The sequence below is a fragment of the Grampus griseus genome (genome assembly GCF_964374135.1).
Source record: "Grampus griseus genome assembly, chromosome: X".
In the NCBI taxonomy this organism is placed as follows: domain Eukaryota; kingdom Metazoa; phylum Chordata; class Mammalia; order Artiodactyla; family Delphinidae; genus Grampus; species Grampus griseus.
The window spans coordinates 91,611,587-91,629,857 of record NC_138999.1 but is presented as its reverse complement, the minus strand read 5'-3'; the positions used below and the strand labels follow the sequence as shown (position 1 = coordinate 91,629,857).

Sequence of the window (18,271 nt, the reverse complement as noted above, 5' to 3'; positions counted from 1 at the left end):
TAGCAGCCTACCTTCAGAATATCCAATTCAGCAGGTCTGGAGCAGGGTCTGAGAATTTGCATTTCAAACACGTTCCCAGCAGACGCTGATGCTGCTGCTCCATGGCAGGCCACTAGCACCATCTGGTCTCCAGGCAAGCTAGGTCATCCATCAGTTTCTTTCAGTAACATATACTAGAGGCTGGGCCACCATCTCTATTGCCACACAACTTGTTTATAATCTAATATTTCAATTTATTTGAGGCTGCTATAAAGGGATGTCAAACAGGCTTATCAACTAGTTGAAAGAAATCCCTTTATATGAAAGTTAGGTGGGCCGAAATAAATAGAACCAAGATACACTGGAGTCAGTATTATTTAGGTAAAAAAATCCCAACTCTGCAGCTTATCCATGTCAAACAAGCTTTTATTTTCAATGTGAACAATACTGTCAAATTTATCTGTCAAAGGTAAGAATAAAGTCAGATGTCAGTTAATATCATTTTGGGATGTTGAAGTTTGAAACAACATTTGTATTGTGGGCTAATGAAAACTAGAATATCCGTGAAGAACAATTTCTTCTTTTCTTTCGCTGTCCACTTCTTTTTATGCCTTCCAACTGTAGGGTGGGAGAAGAGTCAATTAACAATTGAACACCAATAACATGCACCAGGGACTTTCTAAATAGGAGTCAATACTATGAACATCTGTTGGCTCTCCAAGGAGAAAACAAAACGTTTTCTTCTTGTAACCCAGACCCTTGGTTGTCAGGGTGCACATCATTTCATCACACCAACCTCATCTCTCTCTTGCCCACCACTATAAATGCTAGCTTTTGTTCTTGAAAGGCCACTCTGTGATTTAAATGTCTTTCCACCTTAAGAGCCTATGCTCCTTACACAAATCATAAATCCCTTATATTCCCAGACCTCTGGTATCCGTAACTGTAAAGTGAGAAAGAGGCTATTATCAAACATCCGCAGGTGTAAAAATTAAGAAAGGGAGAAAGAAAGAGTGTGATATTGCGAGAGAGCGAGAGAGATGAGAGAGAGAAAGGAAAAGATGAATGGGTAGAGGAAAGAGAAACTAAGACTGAATTACCAACTCAGTGATAGCCAATAATCTTACTATGGCTAATTTTTCTTTTGAATAAAAAATCTAAATTGAAGTAATATTTGTGAATTACTCATCAAATGCAGTCTTATTTGAAATCCTTAACTTTTTAGTACTTTGTAAGCAGTCACCTTCTCAAAGGCATTTTTATTCCAAGAGACTCCATTTCTGTGGGCAGGTGATGAAGGTACAGCTAGTGCACAGCTTGGTAGCTTTAGCTGCTTCTCCTGGTGGCCACTCTCTAAAAATATAGGTCTCTATATTTTAGACCTCTAAAAAAATATAGGTCTCTATTTCCAGGTCTGATAAATTTCCCATCTGTAGTAGTCTTAAAGCTACAGGACAAACGACTTGTGGCTGTAAATGAAATACATTTCAGAACACACTGCCTTCTATACCATCTAGAATACAAGTACATTATTAACATTAAACTGTTCTTCCAAAACTAAATTTCATCAATTTTTTCTTATTTACTTTACAAAAATTATTAAAAACATGATAGATAGCTAGTGGGAAGCAGCTGCATAGCACAGGGAGATCAGCTCGGACCTCTGTGACCACCTAGAGTGGTGGGATAGGGAGGGTGGGAGGGAGATGCAAGAGGGAAGAGAAATGGGGATATAGGTATACTAGAGCTGACTCACTTTGTTATAAAGCAGAAACTAACACACCACTGTAAGGCAATTATACTCCAGTAAAGATGTTAAAAAGATAAACAAAAAGTAGATTAAGGATGTAAACAAAACAAAACATAAAGCTGTTAGTAACAGGTATATGTCAGGAATGCTTGCACTATTCAATAATACCTGTATTCTCCAGAGCTGCCCTCTGCTGAGACCATATCCAGCTTGGGTCCTTCTTCTGGTTTCTCATTTCCATCCTCTTCCTCTTCATCAGCATTTTCATACCGATGTTCACTCTCTTCTTTAGTGTCGAATGATACGGACTTTGGCATCACAAGGTGGTGGACAACATTTCCCGATTTAACATCAGCAGCAGAATCTAGTTCTCTGCCCTCGGGAGGATCTGGAGAAGACAAATATGTCAGAAAATAAAGAAAGAAATGAAAAGAACAGCTGGCCATGCTCCTACTGGTTGATACAACACTTCCATGGCCCTCACACTTCTGCTGCTTGACAGTTTTCACAACATTTTCCCCCTCTTCCCAGTAGATCTCACACACTGTGCTGCTGATTACTTCTGGCCCTTTGGAGAAGGGATCGAAATCATCTGATCCTGAGAGCATGTTTGTATGTTTTTGCCAGAACGTCACTGGAAAACGTTCACCCGATTTAAAGACAAATTCTACCGCGAAGCTCATTGATTCCTCAACCACTGAAAAGTGCCCCTGTGCCATTTCATCATTTTCTCAGGTCATCCTACTGAGAATCTTTACGTTTTTAGAAGCCCGTCAGCCAAAAGTGAGGTATGCCATTTGTTTGCCCCTCGGGTGGTAGAAGGCAGCATAATTTTTCTCAAGATCCTAAAGGTCTTTAGAGAATTGGGCTTCAACTTGTGCATAACGTGCCTGACGGTTTTTGAGAGCTTTGACCCGCTGCCTAACCGCCAGAGGCCAGCGCTGAGCGCGGCCTGCCTTTGAGGCCGATGCCACAGCAGGGGCTGCAAGGGCCTGAGGTCTGGGCCGCCCCTCGCCAGCTTCGGCCCCGTCGTCGGGTCCTCAGGCCCCAGCCTCCCAGGACTCGGTGTTATCAGCCAGGACCTCGCCCAACCAGAACTCGGCCTCCACTGCTGCCGCCGCTGGTTCCTCTGCCTTCTAGGATGCCGCCCCCTCTGCAGGTTCCCGCGGCTCCCAGGGCGGGTTGCCCTCTGCCTGGCACTCGCCTTCCAGCATGTGGTCCCCTCTCTCTCCCGGCTCCCTGGGCTCCCAAGTGCAGCGCCTGACCACCGCGTGGCCGGCGTGCGGCCGGGCCAGGATACGGCCTTTATAACGAATACGGGGTCTAGAAGGGAAGGGACCGAAACCGCGCGGTGGGGAACTCACAGATACCCGCGACCACTTCTGCGCCCTCCTCACCGTCCTCCTCCTCCTCCTCTTTGTCCACATAATTCTTGTCCTCTTCCTTGTGTCTGTCTCCCTCCTCCGCCTCTTCTTTCTTCTCCTCGTCCTCTTCAGCCTCCTCCGCCTCCTCCACTTCCTCCTCCTCCTCCTCTTCCTCTTCCTGCTCTTCTACCAACTTTACACCCCAGTCCTCCTGGACTATGGGCTGGGCGCCCTGCTCTTCCCAAAGGGCTCGCACTACCGCCTGTAAATCCCTATGGGCGGCGACACTGCGACCCCTGCCACGCCGTTCTTCCCGCACCGCTCCTCCTGGGACTGGGCCAGGGATGCTGGCCATGCCACTGCCTGCTCTGTTCTGACCACCTGTGGCTGAGCCCCGCATTTCTGTGGCAGAGATGGCAGGAAAGACGCACCAGTCCGTGCCTCAACCAGAGAAGCGATCCGGCTGCTAGACCTAGTTGGCAAAAATGGCTGCTGCTGAGCTAAGTCTCGCTGCTGGCAGCAGAGCCTGCTGGGACGGGGCGGGTGAGGGGGGTGGGGGTGGTGGGAGGCAGAGAAGATGGCGGCAGACAGCGGAACAGTCTGTGATGGTGGCCTTTGGAGGACTCGTGACAGGAAGGGTCGGGGGGAGGGGCCCGAGGAGCAGCCAACCATAAGTGTGCCTGGGAGGCCATTGGACAAGGCGGGAAAGAATCTGATAGGCAGTTGACGGGAGCCACAACTTCGAAGGGTAAACAGAGAACTGCTTTCCCCCCATCCCCCCCCACCCCGCATAGGGAGCTCTAAACTCATTGGCTGAAAGGCGAGGATTGACATGCCTGCGATTCAATGAAGTTTCAAGACCCAGCTTCTAGAGTTTGAGACCTTCCCCCCTTTCCTTCCAGGACCTTGGAGTCCCCAATTACCCTTTAAGTCCAAGCATATCCGATACTTTTAATTTTACCACTGCCAGCAAAACTAAAATGTCCCCATATAGAGGCACTCTGCTGCACAGGGTGAATTGTTCCCTGATTTCCATCTGGAGGTGGCTGGTGCCAATAGGGGCAGAGTCATTAAAAACTGTATAGTTAATATGTCAGCAATAGTAAAAAACCTACCAGTAGAGAGAGAAAAAAAGAATTTGGACATTTTAACAGGTTAGTGTTTGTGCATGTGAGGGTGTGAACATGTTAAGGATGAGTAGGCTGATGCACGTAAGTAAATACATGAGTGACACCGTATACGTGAGGCATATTCGGGTGGGTGAGTGAATGCATAACCACGTTAAATTGAGTATATTTGTATTGGAACGAATGTGTGCATATGTCAGTCTATCTAGGAATGGGAGTAAGTCTGTGAGCACGTTCATATGAGTGAACGTGTAACTTGTGGATGTATGTGATCATGTCTGTGTGTAAGAGTGAATGGAGCCTGTTCACATGTCAGTGTGGTAATGTGTGTTTCTGTGTTCACGTGTATGAGTGACTCTGTAAGCATGTGCATGATGGTAGCATGTTCATCTGTGAGTGAATGTGTAACCGTGTTCATTTTTGTGAGCTTGTTAATGTGTGCATCTATTTCTGAGTCAATGCATGAGTGTATGTGTATGTGAGAATGTTGATCACATGCATGTACATGACTGTGTTAATGAGGGTACCTGTGAGTTTATGAGCAGGTTCACTGTGTGCATATGTGAACATGTTCATGTTTGTGTGCAAATGACTGTGTAAGTATATACATGTGATCATGTTCCCGTGTTTGAATGAATGTGGAAGCATATCAGGTATGTTCAGGAATGTGAGTGAATGCATGCTTTGTATTTGTCTTTTTGTACATTTGTGTCGGAGTAAATGTACAAAAATGTTTATGTCAGTAAATGCATGAGCATATATATATATATATATACACACACACACACACACATATATATGGGGCATATTATTAAATGCAAGTTTAAGTGAATACAGGAACATGTGTGTGTTAATGAATATGTAAACATACTTTTGTGTAGGGGCATGTTAATGTGTGTATTCTTTTCTGTGAGTCAATGTGATTATGTTTGTGATTAAAAGTGCATTCATTTGTGTGGAAGTGATAATGTGAGCATGTCTATGTGCAACTATGAGTGTGTGAGTGTATGTGAGTTTGAATGTGAGAGATTGTGTGTGTGAATATGATCCTGTCTATATGTGAAAGTCTGATCATGTCCATGTCTGTGCATGAGTGTTTTTGGGGTGTGCGTGAATGCTGTTTTTTAAATAAACATGAGAGCATGTGTGTTTATGAGCACGTAGCTGTGTGAATATGTGAACGTGTTCATGTGTGTGAACTTGTTCATGCATGAGTGATGTGTATGTGTGAATGTTATTTTTTAAATAAAGGTGAAAGCATGTCCATGTGTGAATGTGTGTGAGTGCCCGTAGGGAGTGACTGTGTGTGAGTGTGCAGTCATGTCTGTATGTAAGTCCATGAGAATGTGTGTGTGTGTTTATGTGCGAATGTGAGTGAAAGTGGGAGTGTCCACTTGTTAGTGAGATAATGTGAGCACGTTTGTGTGTCTGGGAATGTTAATGTTTAGGTATGTTTATGTGTGGGTGAATGTCTGAGTATACTTGTGTGTTTGAGCATGAACATATGTAAATGAAAGTCTGAACACGTTTGTGTTTTGGGCATGTTAATGTGCAAGTGTGAAAGTTTTTGTGTGTGTTTAAATGAATTTGTGTGCTCATTCATATAGAGGTGTGTGAGCATGTGCATGTAAGGGAGCATATTCACATGAACTAATTAAGGTATGAAAAAGCTGGTGTGTGTGAAGGTATTGATGTATAATTATTTTTCCTGTGTGCAACTGAATGTGTAAGCAAGTTTATGTATGTGAGCACGATGTATAATTTTAAGTGAAGTTGTAAGTGTATGTGGGGTGTGTCTGTATATGCGAATTAATCTCTGAACAAGTTCATGTGAGTGAATATGTCAATATGTTTGTTTGATCAAGTTAATGTCTGCTTGTGCTCATGAGTGTCTGAGCAGCTTTGTGTGTGTGATCGAATATAAGGATGTGCATTTATGTGAACATTTTCCTTTGTGTCAATAAGTGTGTAAGGTTTTCTGTGTTTGAGTATGTTAAAGTGTGAATATGTTCATTCAGTGAATGTGTGAATATGGGTATCTGTGGAATGAACATGTTAGTATATGTGTAATTGTACTGAAATGTGTGTTAATATGTGTACATTCAGAATGTGACTATGTGACTGTATTCATGTGTGGATTAACATATGAACATTTTCGTGTGTGAGTAAATGGAGGAGCAGTTTTGTGTGTGAGAACACGTTCATGTTGGTGACAATGTTAACATCTTAGTTTGCATGAAAGTGTGAGTGTCCTGTGATTGGACATGAGTGCATCTACGTGTGAGTTAATGTGTGAGCATGTTTGCGCATATACGCATGTTAATGTGACTGTGCTCATTCGTGTGAAGGAGTGTGAGAATGTGCTCCTATGGGTGACTGAATGTGTGAGTGTGTTCGTGTGGGAATGACTGTGAGTCGATAGGTGTATGTTCATGTGCAAGTGTGAATGAACGTATGATTTTATGTGTGTGAGTGGATGTGTGAGTATGAGTGTACGTGAGCATGTCTGTTTGCGAGTGACTATCAGTTTGTGAGTGGATGATATTGTGTCTGTCAGGGTGTGAGCACATTCTTGTGTGTGACTGAGTTAATATGCACGTACGTGTGAGCATGTTCATTTGTGTGAACGTGTGAACCTGTTCACGTGTGAGTGATCTGTGAGTGTGTATGCGTTTGAGCACATTTGTTTCAGTAGCTATGCAGGTACGTCCGTGTGCGAGCATGTTCACGTGTGAGTGAATGCGAGTGTAGGAGTCTACGTGTGACTGCACCCGCATGTTCCTGTGTGAAAAATGGGTGAGCATGTCCACGTGTGTGAACATGTTGATGTGAAAATGTTAAGAGCATGTGTAACTATATTTGTGTGTGAATGGGTCAGCATGTGAGTGTTTGTGTAAGTGAATGTGTGAGAATGCTTATATGCGTTACAGATTTAATGTGTAAGTGTGAGTGAATGTGTGAGCATGCGTTTGAGTGTGTTTCTTTTTTCTCAGAACCCCAGGTCCATATAGTGAACTGTAAGGCACCGTGCACAAAGAAGTTTTCATTTTCTATTGGCTCAAAGCTGTCTTTAACCAGCTCTACAGCTAGGCCATATTATTCTCTGTGTATTACATCACACTGCTGCTATAGAAACCTGTGTGACTCTTGTGATTCAACCTGCTGGCTTCCCTGAAGGATAACTGCCCAGAAGCTGAGCTGCAAAGACAGAAATGTGTTACTCCAAGCCTAATGCTTCAGAAAGCAAAGTTCTACTGGGAATAATTGTCTGAATGACAACTGAGAAGTAAATGGGTTTCTGTGTTAGGGCAAATCCCAGACTCCAGCATTTAGGGTTACTCTGAACAAGCCCCAGCAATGTGCTATGTAGGGACAGGGGTTCCTATAAACACAGTCCTTTATTACAACCTTTTGCACCCCTCACATGCCTTTAGAGAATGGAAGCTGTGTAAGACAGTTAACAAAACCCAGCAGGGCCGGGGAGCCAGGGACCCCACCAATCCCAGGGTCGTACTTCTCATTCTAGACCATTCAGTGCCACTCAGGCAATTCCATCCCTTTCGGTGGAATCCTGAGGACCCTAAAGGGCCAGCACAGAGCCCTGTCCAAGGGCTCCCAGCTAAAAGAGCAAACGCGAGCTGAAATGCAGTCCACATTCCCCTCATCAAGCCATGTGTCCTGGCACAGAAATGCAGCCCAGAAGAAGGGAAACTTGTTCTACTTATCTGCCCAGAGGGGCCGCCTTATGTGCTAGCAGTGATCAGTGTGCGAACTTAGCTAAAGTATCCATACATCTCTAACAGGAAAATTCAAAGTGTTACGGACTGGGCTTCCCTGGTGGTGCAGTGGTTACGAATCCGCCTGCCAATGCAGGGGACACGGGTTTGAGCCCTGGTCCGGGAAGGTCCCACATGCCGTGGAGCAACTAAGCCCGTGCGCCACAACTACTGAGCCTGTGATCTAGAGCCCGCGAGCCACAATGACTGAATCCGTGTGCCACAACTACCGGAGCCCATGCGCCTAGAGCCCGGGCTCCGCAACAAGAGAAGCCACTGCAGTGAGAAGCCCGCGCACCTCAATGGAGAGTAGCCCCCGTTCGCCACAACCACAGACAGCCCACGCGCAGGAAACGAAGACCAAACACAGCCAAAAACTAAAATAAATTAAAAAAACATGTGTTACAGACTGCATGTTTGTGTACCCTCCAAAATCCATGTTGAAAGCCTAACAGTGTGATGGTATCTGGGAGGTAATTAGGCTCAGGTGAGGTCATGGGGGGGGCTCCCCATGATGGGATTAGTGCCCTTACAAGAAGAGGAAGAGATGCCAGAACTCTCTCTCTTTCCACAGTGTGAGCACACAGCCAGAAGGCAGTCATCAGCAAGCCAGGAAGAGCGCTCTCACCGGAAACCAAAATGCCCAGCACCTTGGTTTTGGACTTCCCAGCCTCCAGAAGGATAAGAAATAAATGTCTGTTGTTGCCACTCAGTCTATGGGATATTTGCTATAGTGGCCAGAACTAAGACAAGAAGCCTCCAGATAAGGTGCCTAAATCCCATCTTTGCAGTGATGACCTCAGCTCCATAACCTATCACTGTCCTCTCTGATGAGCTCAGGAAGGCAAGAAAAGTTGTGCGGGTAACCACTTCCCTTCCTCTTTGAACTTCACTGCTCCAACGTCTCTCTCTCCCTAGTGTCTATCACAGGTTCAGGGTTCAAAGGAAAGGCGAAGGGAGGAAGAATAAAAAATGTCTCATTTATTCCTTCACTCCACAATATGGGAGTGCCTGTGTCATAGGAGGTGCTGGGCTGGGCGACGCCCTCAGGCAGCTGCTTTTCACAACACTGTGGCTTCCAGTTCTCTTGCCCAGAGGGAAGCTGCTTTGCTAGCTTTCCCTCGCTCCTCCTCCTCCTCTTCTCACTGCCCCTTCCTTCTCGAGGGAAAATAAAGCTCCTCTTTGAACCTGAACAGGACAAAGTTCCCAAGGCTTCTGCTTGCGAACTTGTGGGGGAAGAGGAAGAACGGGTTAAACCCTGAGGCTCTCCTCCACCTCACACACAAAGAGAGGTTCGACTCAATCTAGTGGGAGGCCTCACAGGGAGATCTAGGGGTCCCTAAACTCTGAAGCCCTTGGCCCATTCTCCCCGAAGCCCTGCTTGAGAAGAGGAACAGGTGTGATGGCAGGTGACTCTCCCAGGGTAGGTGCCACCGCCTGGATCCTGCTTGCCGCTGATAACCTCACAGACCTGGGGATGGGCTCGGCTCAACTTGCCCGTGGAGCAGGCAATGGTTCGAATGGGTTTTGAGTGCTCTTGAGACTACCACTTATCTCTAGGCAGTGTTCTCCTTCCTGTCCTCACTGTTCTTGACCCTCATCCCTCATCCTCTCTGTCCTGACGTCTCTACTCAACTCTGTCCAGTGTCAGCTCTCATTCTCCTGCTGCCTCTTTCTTCCTTCAATTAAAGCAATTCAAAATGTAAGCCGGTATGTTCACTCCTTGATTGCCAGAGTCTCACTCTCTTCCAGAATCAAGTTGCAAATCTCTATCCAGGTGCTCTTTTCTCCCAGCGAGACACCCCCAGCAACTTTAACCTTGCTCCCGTGGTACCTATGGGCCCCTGGCAGATGCTCACCTTCCTCTTCTCCTGCCCCCCCGGGCTGAGCTTCCTTCCTCTCCAGAGCATGCTGCAGTTGCAGGCCAGGCAGGGAAGTTACCTCCTAGGACACACACCTTGCCCCGAAGTGTTTGGCTTTGTTCTCCGCTTCCCCCAGCCCTGCCACGCACTCCATTCAGAGAGCAACTACCCCACCTACTGTCCTCCCTGCTCCCCAAGTACACACACTCACACGCGTGCGTGCACACACGTGCACACACATACACACACACACGACATCCCCAGACTTAGCACCTGCGGTGCCCCCTTCTGTATAAAGAAAGTCTAAAGTTGTTCTTGCACTCCCCTCTTCATCGAATATTTGGCCAAATCTATCCAGGGACCTCGTTTGTCTCATATGTCCCAGGTTTGCATTCCAAAAAAGTAATGTAACCCACCCCCTCCCACCTTAGGCAGCAGGTGTAAACAGATCAGAGTCTGAAAGATGGTGATGAGGTGCCTCAGCGATAATGCAGATTCTCCACACCTGACAATCCCCAGAGCTTGGCCCTCGGCCCTGTTCCCTCCTTCTGGCCCTGGATGCCTGCTGAGATGCTATCTTGCTTAAAACAATGGGAGAATGTGCTTGGTGTTTTTAAATTGTGGTTGTTAAGTCTCTGCTGAGATATAGGAGAACATGGAAAGGAGGAAAGGAGGCAGCTACTCCCTGACACCGACCAGTGTTTGGGCCCACTGCCCCAAACGATATCATACAAGGGGCAGGGGCTGTGCTCTAACACCTGAATTCCCCTATACCCAGCCCTCTAGCCCTCGCTCTCCTCCCTAAGGTCCCCACCTAGAGCCACTGCTGTCCTTCTAACGTAAGGCTACTGAAGGAGCTTGCTTTCTGCCTTCTCCACCCCAGCCTCCCAGCCCCTAGGTACACACACACTCACCTTGGAACATGCGCGCTACACCTTATCCCCTCACACGCTGGAGGGAACAATGCAGCAAAGGGAAAGCAACAGTCAGGGGACCCACCTCCAAAGCTCAGGGCCCAGGGCAATGGCCTTGGTTTTCCAGGTAGCTCCCAGGGCAAATGGTGCCCTCACTGGTCCACCCCCAAGTGCCAAATCCTCACAGCCGTGTGCTCTCTAGGGTGGAGGCACCGCATATTCAGAAGGCTTGTATTCATTTCCACAAATATGAACTATGAGCGTTCATTAGCTCCTCAGAGTTGGTATCTAGTTCAACCTCCCATAGAACCTCTAATTAATGTACCCTTCCTTTTCTCTGTCACTGGCTTAGGGATCCTGGGTGTCCCCTGGGCCAAAGAATACTGCTCCTGTTCTGTGGGCTTAGGGCAGGTTTCCTGTCACTTCAAGCTGTGTGGCCCAGGCTAGCTGCCCTTTCTAAGGGGAAGGCTAGGAGGGAATACAGAAAGAAACTGACTCATTGGCTTCGTGGTGGTTTCTATTTCTCTTTCTTTGCCAGTTCTCACCTCTGCTCTAGAAATCTGAATGCTAGGCTAAAGGGTTTGGGTTTTATTGGACAGCTGAAGTCATCAGATGTTCCTGACATAATCAGGCTTGATTTATAAAGACCATGCTGACTGCAGTGTGCTGAATGGATTAGAGGGACCAACACTAATATTAGGGCGACGAGAGGCTGGGAAGTTGTTGCAGAAATTCAGTAGGAAGATGCCCAAGGCCTGATCTGGGGGTGGCTCATGATCAACAGAGAGATAAGAAGGGACTTGGGATGTTTTCCGGAGGTAGAACCAATACAACCAACCTGGTGGGAGTTGAAGGCTTGCGGGACAGAGGGGCAAGCACCTGGGTCCCGGGTAGGTGACATAGACTAGACAGAGATCACATGCTCAGTTTTGAAGAAACTCTATATGGTGAGTACCCAGGGTGCACAGAAGGTGTGCTCAACTGCCCTCCCCATAGAGCCTGACAGATGGAGCAGAAAATTCTACCTTGAGCACCATAGCGCCCTCTGGCCTGCACACCCATTCTGTGGGTAGTGCTCCTCCACTCACACCAGGGAGTGTACTTCACGTGTGGGATCTTCTCAAGGGAGTGTGGAGCGAGCAGAAGGCCTCGTGCATGTGAAGCCAGAGAAGTGGGAGAAATTCCAGGGTCAGAGCAAAAGGCCTGGAGGTTGGGAGCCCAGGAGCACCCCGACTGCAGGTCTCTGCAAGTCAGGAAGGTGGGATCTCGAGAGGCAAAGCTGTAGAGCCTGGGAGAGGGCCACTGGTATGCTTACGTGGTGGGCTGCCTTCCTGTGTTTCAGCTCCCCTCAACAGAAAAACCTCAGGTGTCTACACATGAATTTACCTACAAAACAGGAACAGACTTACACACATAGAGAACAGACTTGGGGTTGCCAAGGCGGTGGGGTGTGTGGTGTAGGGGAGGGAAGGATTGGGAGTTGGGGACTAGCACATGCAAACTGTTATATATACAATGGATAAACAACAAGGTGCTACTGTATAGAACAGGGAACTATATTCAATATCCTGTGATAAACCATCATGGAAAACAATATGAAAAAGGAGATATATATACACATATATATATATATATATGTGTGTGTGTGTATATATATATATATATATATGTATATATATATATATGAATCACTTTGCTGTGTGCCCAAAATTAACACAACACTGTAAATCAACTATACTTCACCAAAAAAACCAAAAAGCCCTCAACATCTATAAGCGGTTTACCTCCAATATGTGGAGTCAGATGGATACCATATCCCATCAGCATCCTGTCCAAAACCTTCTGGACCACTTTCATTTGCATAGTTTTTGCTGAAACAGAGAAGTCACTGGTCATCAGTAAAGGCCACATTGTTTCCCAGAGGACAAGCAGCAGAGAAGAGCGCAGCTGTCACCTTTCCAGGGCTTTCCCTTCTCCTGCACACATGTAGACATGTATAGTCGTATGGGTACACGTTCTCTCCCCCACCCCCTTCTCTCCCCACCCCCTTCTCTCCCCACGGTGAGTCAGCCAGAAGCACGCAGTGAGGCAGACTCCTCCTCCCCCGCCCCAGCTTTTATCCAGAGGATGGGGCACAAAGACTGGGTCCACGTTACCAAGCAGGATGAGGGGCTGCGGGAGCGGGGGCAGGCATTCTGGGAAGTGGAGAGGAGAGGAAGCAGGCAGGGGGCAGCCCTCAGAAAAATGCATTACCTCAACCCCCTAAAGAGCCCCAGTTTGTAATCAGCAATGGACACAGCTCTCCAGGTCGGTGGCTGTCCTTCCAGGGGCAGCTGACTGCCCCAGGAAAAGTACTCTTCCACCCTCAGTGCCCTCCTGAGCTGAGCTAACAAGTCTACGGCCTCTAGCACAAAGTCACATTTCCCCACCTGGGCATTTTCTTGTCATACCTATGTCAACCTTGCTCTTGTACACCTCTGATTTTAGAACTGGGCATACGGCTTGACACAGAGAGAGACAACCTTCTGGCCCTCACCCAACAAAGTCATTTCACACTCTTAGGCCTCAAGGCTGTCTTCTCAAAGACATTCATTCTGGGAGCTGGCGTTTCTCTCACTAATCATGTATTTCCAGCCTGGAGGTGTCTTGGCTGAGTATACGCAAGTAGCCAGCCAGAGCCCTGCAGACAGCTGGGCTTTCCAAAGCTCTCTGATGTGCTCACCCAACACACCTGAGACCTTCAGCAGGGCTCTTTCCTCCCAGAGGGCATGGGAATGGGAACCAGGCCCTGAGCATCACTGTCATCCTAATGTACTCCCACACGTTGACCAAGGAACATCAGTTCCTGCAATGTGTGTGTGTGTTCACTATATGTCCTACAAAGTCATCACAAGTAATGAATCACTGACTACTAAACCACTGCTCCTAGGGGAAATACAGGGTTAGGTTCCTGCGAGCCTCTGGTTACAACACTTTCATCAACCAATCAATATATAAACTCGTTTTATGTCTGTTTCTGTTTCAATTTATAATTTAATCCAATTAGAAATCAAGAATTTACTAAAAGAATGTATATTAACAAAACGCTAAAAGCGTCTTCCAACAAAAAACTCTAGAATCTGTCCAAGTCTAAATCACTGGACACTCCCAGTAGTGTCTCCAGAGGCTCCTTCATTGTTGAGGCTTTAGTAACCTCTGTTCATGCCCCATGGCATCTCTGGACCACACATGATGGCTGTAAGGTGCCCACGGGGTACTGAGGCAAGAAACTGCCCTTCTTGGCCTTGTATTATAAACCATTAGAGTGGCAACTGTCAGCCACATACTGGGCCATCCTCAAAATAGAGGTTCTCACAGACCCTGGGCCTGTGACCCTCTGTACCCAGGTGCCCAGGATGCCTTAGATCATGGAACCAGCACCCCAAAACCTCAGCATGCTTACTGAGGCCTCCTTGATACCAGATAGCTTTCTGGCATATCTTTCTTGCAAGAGGGCATGGCCTCAGCTGTCCTTAGTCCCTTGCCAGATGAGATAGTGGTAGAAGGAGACACCCCTCTCCCAGACTTCTTGGCTACCTGCGGAGCCCCTTGGAATCAACTGAGTGGGCAATATTGGGCATTGTACACTACATATGGTATGGTCACCATCATCCATATTACTGCTTTCGATCCCTTAACCAAGATGCCTATGATAAAGGACAGGACCAAAGAGTCAGCACAATTGACCAAACTTCAGTCATTTTAGTACTCGATGCCCCGGCTAACAAATGGGCCCATCTTCACATTTTTATAAACTCTTGGGTCATTGCCTAAATGTTGTCCCCTTTGACGTAAAGAACTCTGGGAATCACTTGCCTCACAGATACCCAAAATATAGATCAAGATGTTAGGGACTGACAGAATGGCCATCATCAAAAAGTCTACAAACAATAAATGCTGGAGAGGGTGTGGAGAAAAGGGAAGCCTCCTGCACTGTTGGTGGGAATGTGAATTGATACAGCCACTATGGAGAACAGTATGGAGGTTCCTTAAGGAGCCAAAAATAGAACTACCAAACGACCCAGCAATCCCACTACTGGGCATATACCCTGAGAAACCCATAATTCAAAAAGAGTCATGTACCACAATGTTCACCGCAGCTCTATTTACAATAGCCAGGACATGGAAGAAACCTAAGCGTCCATCGACAGATGAATAGATAAAGAAGATGTGGCATATATACAATGGAATATTACTCAGCCATAAAAAGAAACGAAATTGACTTATTTCTAGTCAGGTGGGTGGACCTAGAGTCTGTCACAGAGAGTGAAGTAAGTCAGAAAGAGAAAAACAAATACCGTAATGCTAACACATATATATGGAATCTCAAAAACAGAAAAAACCCAAAATGGTCATAAAGAACCTAGGGGCAGAACGGGAATAACGATGCACACCTAACAGAGAATGGACTTGAGGACACGGGGAGGGGGAAGGGTAAGCTGGGACAAAATGAGACAGTGGCATGGACTTATATACACTACCAAATGTAAAACCGAAAGCTACTGGGAAGGAGCCGCAGAGCACAGGGAGATCAGCTTGGTGCTTTGTGACCACCTGGAGGGGTGGGATAGGGAGGGTGGGAGGGAGGGAGACACAAGAGGGAAGAGATATGGGGATATATGTATATGTATAGCTGATTCACTTTGTTATAAAGCAGAAAGTAACACACCAGTGTAAAGCAATTAAACTCCCATAAACATGTTATTAAAAAAAGAAAAAAAAGATGTTATGGAATGGGGCTTCCCTGGTGGCGCAGTGGTTAAGAACCCGTCTGCCAATGCAGGGGACATGGGTTCGAGCCCTGGTCCGGGAAGATGCCACATGCCGCGGAGCAACTAAGCCTGTGTGCCACAACTACTGAGCCTGAGTTCTAGAGCCCGCGAACCACGACTACTGAGCCCGCGGGCCAGAACTACTGAAGCCTGCGCACCCACAACAAGAGAAGCCACCGCAGTGAGAAGCCCGTGTACCTCAACGAAGAGGAGCCCCCATTCACCGCAACTAGAGAAAGCCCACGCGCAGCAACGAAGACCCAAAACAGCCAAAAGTAAAAAAAAAAAAAAGAAAGATGTTATGCACTGAACTCTGTTCCCCTCAAATTGCTATGTTGAACCCCTAATCCCCAATGTGACTATATTTGGAGATATGACCTTCAAGGTTAAACAAGGTCATGAGCTTGGAGCTCTAATCCAATAGGGGTGTATCCTTATAAGAAGACGAACAGAAGCCACAGAGCTCTCTCTCTCCCCACATTGAACAAAGAAAAGGCCATATGAAGACACAGTGAGAAGACAGCTGTCTGCCAAGGACAAAGGTCTCACCAGGCTATAAATTCTTTTAGCAAATTCTAGATTTCCAACTGGATTAAATTGTGGACCTTTGTATCAACTTAAATTGTTTCCTCCCTCTATGTACAAGTTTTCTGATTGCTTTCTCTCTGATTCTTTTTGCTTGTTTGTTTGTCACTGGATATACTTTGTGTGTGTGTGTGTGTGTGTGTGTGTGTGTGGGCAGTGTCCTCTCTAATCTGCTCATATTTATAGATTTCTTCCTTCAGAGAGCATCAGATCAGTTTCATTAGGGTTAGGGGCCTCCCCTATGGCAATGGTTGCTTAATAAGTTTTAAGGACTCTGGCTTAAGTTGCGTTTAATTTCATCACTGCGTCCCAAAAGTGCCATGGTTGCTTTTCCCTATCATTAGGATGATCAGGATTTCTACTGCAACAGAAGCATATGCAATAGAATGGCACAGCAGATTACTGGGCCCCCAAGCCAGAGGTGGGTGGACTGAAGCCATCTTCTGCTATGGTGCTGCCACTTGTGCTGCATGGAATTATTATTATCATCATTTTGTCTTTTCTGTCTGTACAAATTCTGTCAGAATAGTTTAGATTTCTAGCAGTGCAAATTTACAGCTGTGGGTTTTATCTCCATCTAATCATGAGTGGTCCAGACCTTCTGGGTGGTTATAGGGACAGGTTCGGAGGCCCACTGACCCACCTCTTGGGCAGCCCAGGAGAGGAGGACATCGCAGGCCATGCAGGACACGTGGGGGTTGCATTCTGGAACAGCGTGAACCAGAAGGGTCTGTGGGAAGCGGGCTTTGCAGTACTAAGAGGATGAGGTACACCCGGGTGCCTAAGCAAGGATGTGACTGGCTTGTTTGAATCCTTCTGCTGGCTGACAAGGAAACACTATTCAGGGATAATAAGCAGGAATGCATCTGGTGCATTTAATAACAAGGGTTGTTGCTAGAGGACCCTATCTGGCGGAGCAGAGTGGGCAGCAGAATCTGGGATTAGGCCGCTCGAGGCACTCCCAGTTTCACCAGCCGTCTACTCAGCACGGCGGAATACTGACTTGGGCCCTCACCGCACCATCACCCCCTCCCCGCGCACTCACACACAGGGGTCAGTATACCTGGCTGAGGAGAATTCAGTCCCTGGAGATGGAGGGGTGGACCCTGGGGCGGTAGCTCCCCGACCCCCGCCATTTCAGCGCTATTAGGTACCACGGCAACACAGGGCCTGAAACAAGGGGGCTCCATCGCAGCTGGACGTGCCCAGCCCCACCACCAACTCCCCTGTGACTGGCCAGCAGGCAGCGCGCGTGGGCAGCCGATCAAAAGCCCAGGCCCACGTCTGCTCCAGCCGTCTCCTTCTAAGAGGTCGCCCACTCACCCACCGCCCTCCCAGCTCATGGCAGCCTGGCGACCCCGCTTACCAATCAAAGAAGTCCAGAACGACGTCAGGAACATCAGGCGAGGAGAGGTTAGAAGCCAAAGTGGAATTTCCGGCTGGGATGGGGGTCGTCGCCCTCCAAGGGCAGGGTCCTGATGAGGAGTAGGCAAACAGCGGCCCGCCGCATGTCGGGACGCCATAGCTCCCACCGTCCAAGAACCCTGGAGACCGCTGCGGACCGGGAGGAAGAGAGACGAGGGGGGGGCGCGGGATAACCAAGAGGAGCGGGGCGAGGAGCTCGTGCTTCTGCAAAGAGCTGCCCGTAAGGTGAGAACATCGAGGCCAAGGGGAGCGCGGAGGGTGGGGGTCGACCAGCGGCCCTGAGCCTGGCAGCGGCAAGAAGAGCAGCAGCCCAGCAGCTTCACTCCACGTACCAACCCGACTACTCACCCGGCCACTGCGGACAGTGCGGGGTCTGAAGCACTTCCGGCTGCCGCTGGGCGGGCCCGAGGCCCGGCGCACAACTGACTCCGCCCACTCTGATGGCAAGCGAGCTTAGCCAATCCGGCAGGCGCCAGGAGCTTTTCAAATAGATGCGCGTTCCCACCTCCTAGCACAGGCTGTGTGCCGCCCAGCCCTGTGCTCCTTCTGGCGTCTGCAGTCATTCCTCGGTCAGCAGCAGCTCCAGCTCCTTGGCAGCTGGAGAGCTGGGCCGGGGGTCGGCGGCGTGCGGCACCCTGCCCTGCGCCTCCCCTCTGCAAATACGCAAAATATGCTTTT

At 47.9% G+C, this 18,271-nt stretch overlaps 1 protein-coding gene across 3 annotated transcripts; it reads right to left on the bottom strand.

Annotated features, from left to right (window-relative positions):
- Window positions 1-447: 447 nt before the first annotated feature.
- LOC309839290 (uncharacterized protein) lies at window positions 448-17,950 on the bottom strand. 3 transcript variants are annotated; one of them, XM_082680995.1, is made up of 4 exons: window positions 17,535-17,950; window positions 12,557-12,643; window positions 1,898-2,117; window positions 448-597 (listed from the first exon to the last, which is right to left on the bottom strand). In XM_082680995.1, exons 1-4 carry the CDS (start codon window positions 17,689-17,691, stop codon window positions 585-587), a joined length of 477 nt encoding a protein of 158 aa, XP_082537121.1. In that variant the 5' UTR covers window positions 17,692-17,950; the 3' UTR covers window positions 448-584. The 3 variants fall into 3 exon arrangements, with proteins under 3 accessions (XP_082537121.1, XP_082537119.1, XP_082537120.1); XM_082680993.1 differs by lacking the exons at window positions 12,557-12,643; window positions 17,535-17,950 and adding exons at window positions 3,094-3,565; window positions 12,088-12,151; XM_082680994.1 differs by lacking the exons at window positions 12,557-12,643; window positions 17,535-17,950 and adding exons at window positions 3,127-3,565; window positions 12,088-12,151.
- Window positions 17,951-18,271: the final 321 nt, after the last annotated feature.

Excerpts from the sequence above, each read along its gene's own strand:
- LOC309839290 (XM_082680993.1), bottom strand. The coding sequence starts at position 3,493 with ATGCGGGGCTCAGCCACAGGTGGTCAGAACAGAGCAGGCAGTGGCATG. Across the intron at positions 2,118-3,093 it reads AGAAGTGGTCGCGGGTATCT|ATCCTCCCGAGGGCAGAGAA; the intron begins GTGAGTTCCCCA and ends TGTCTTCTCCAG.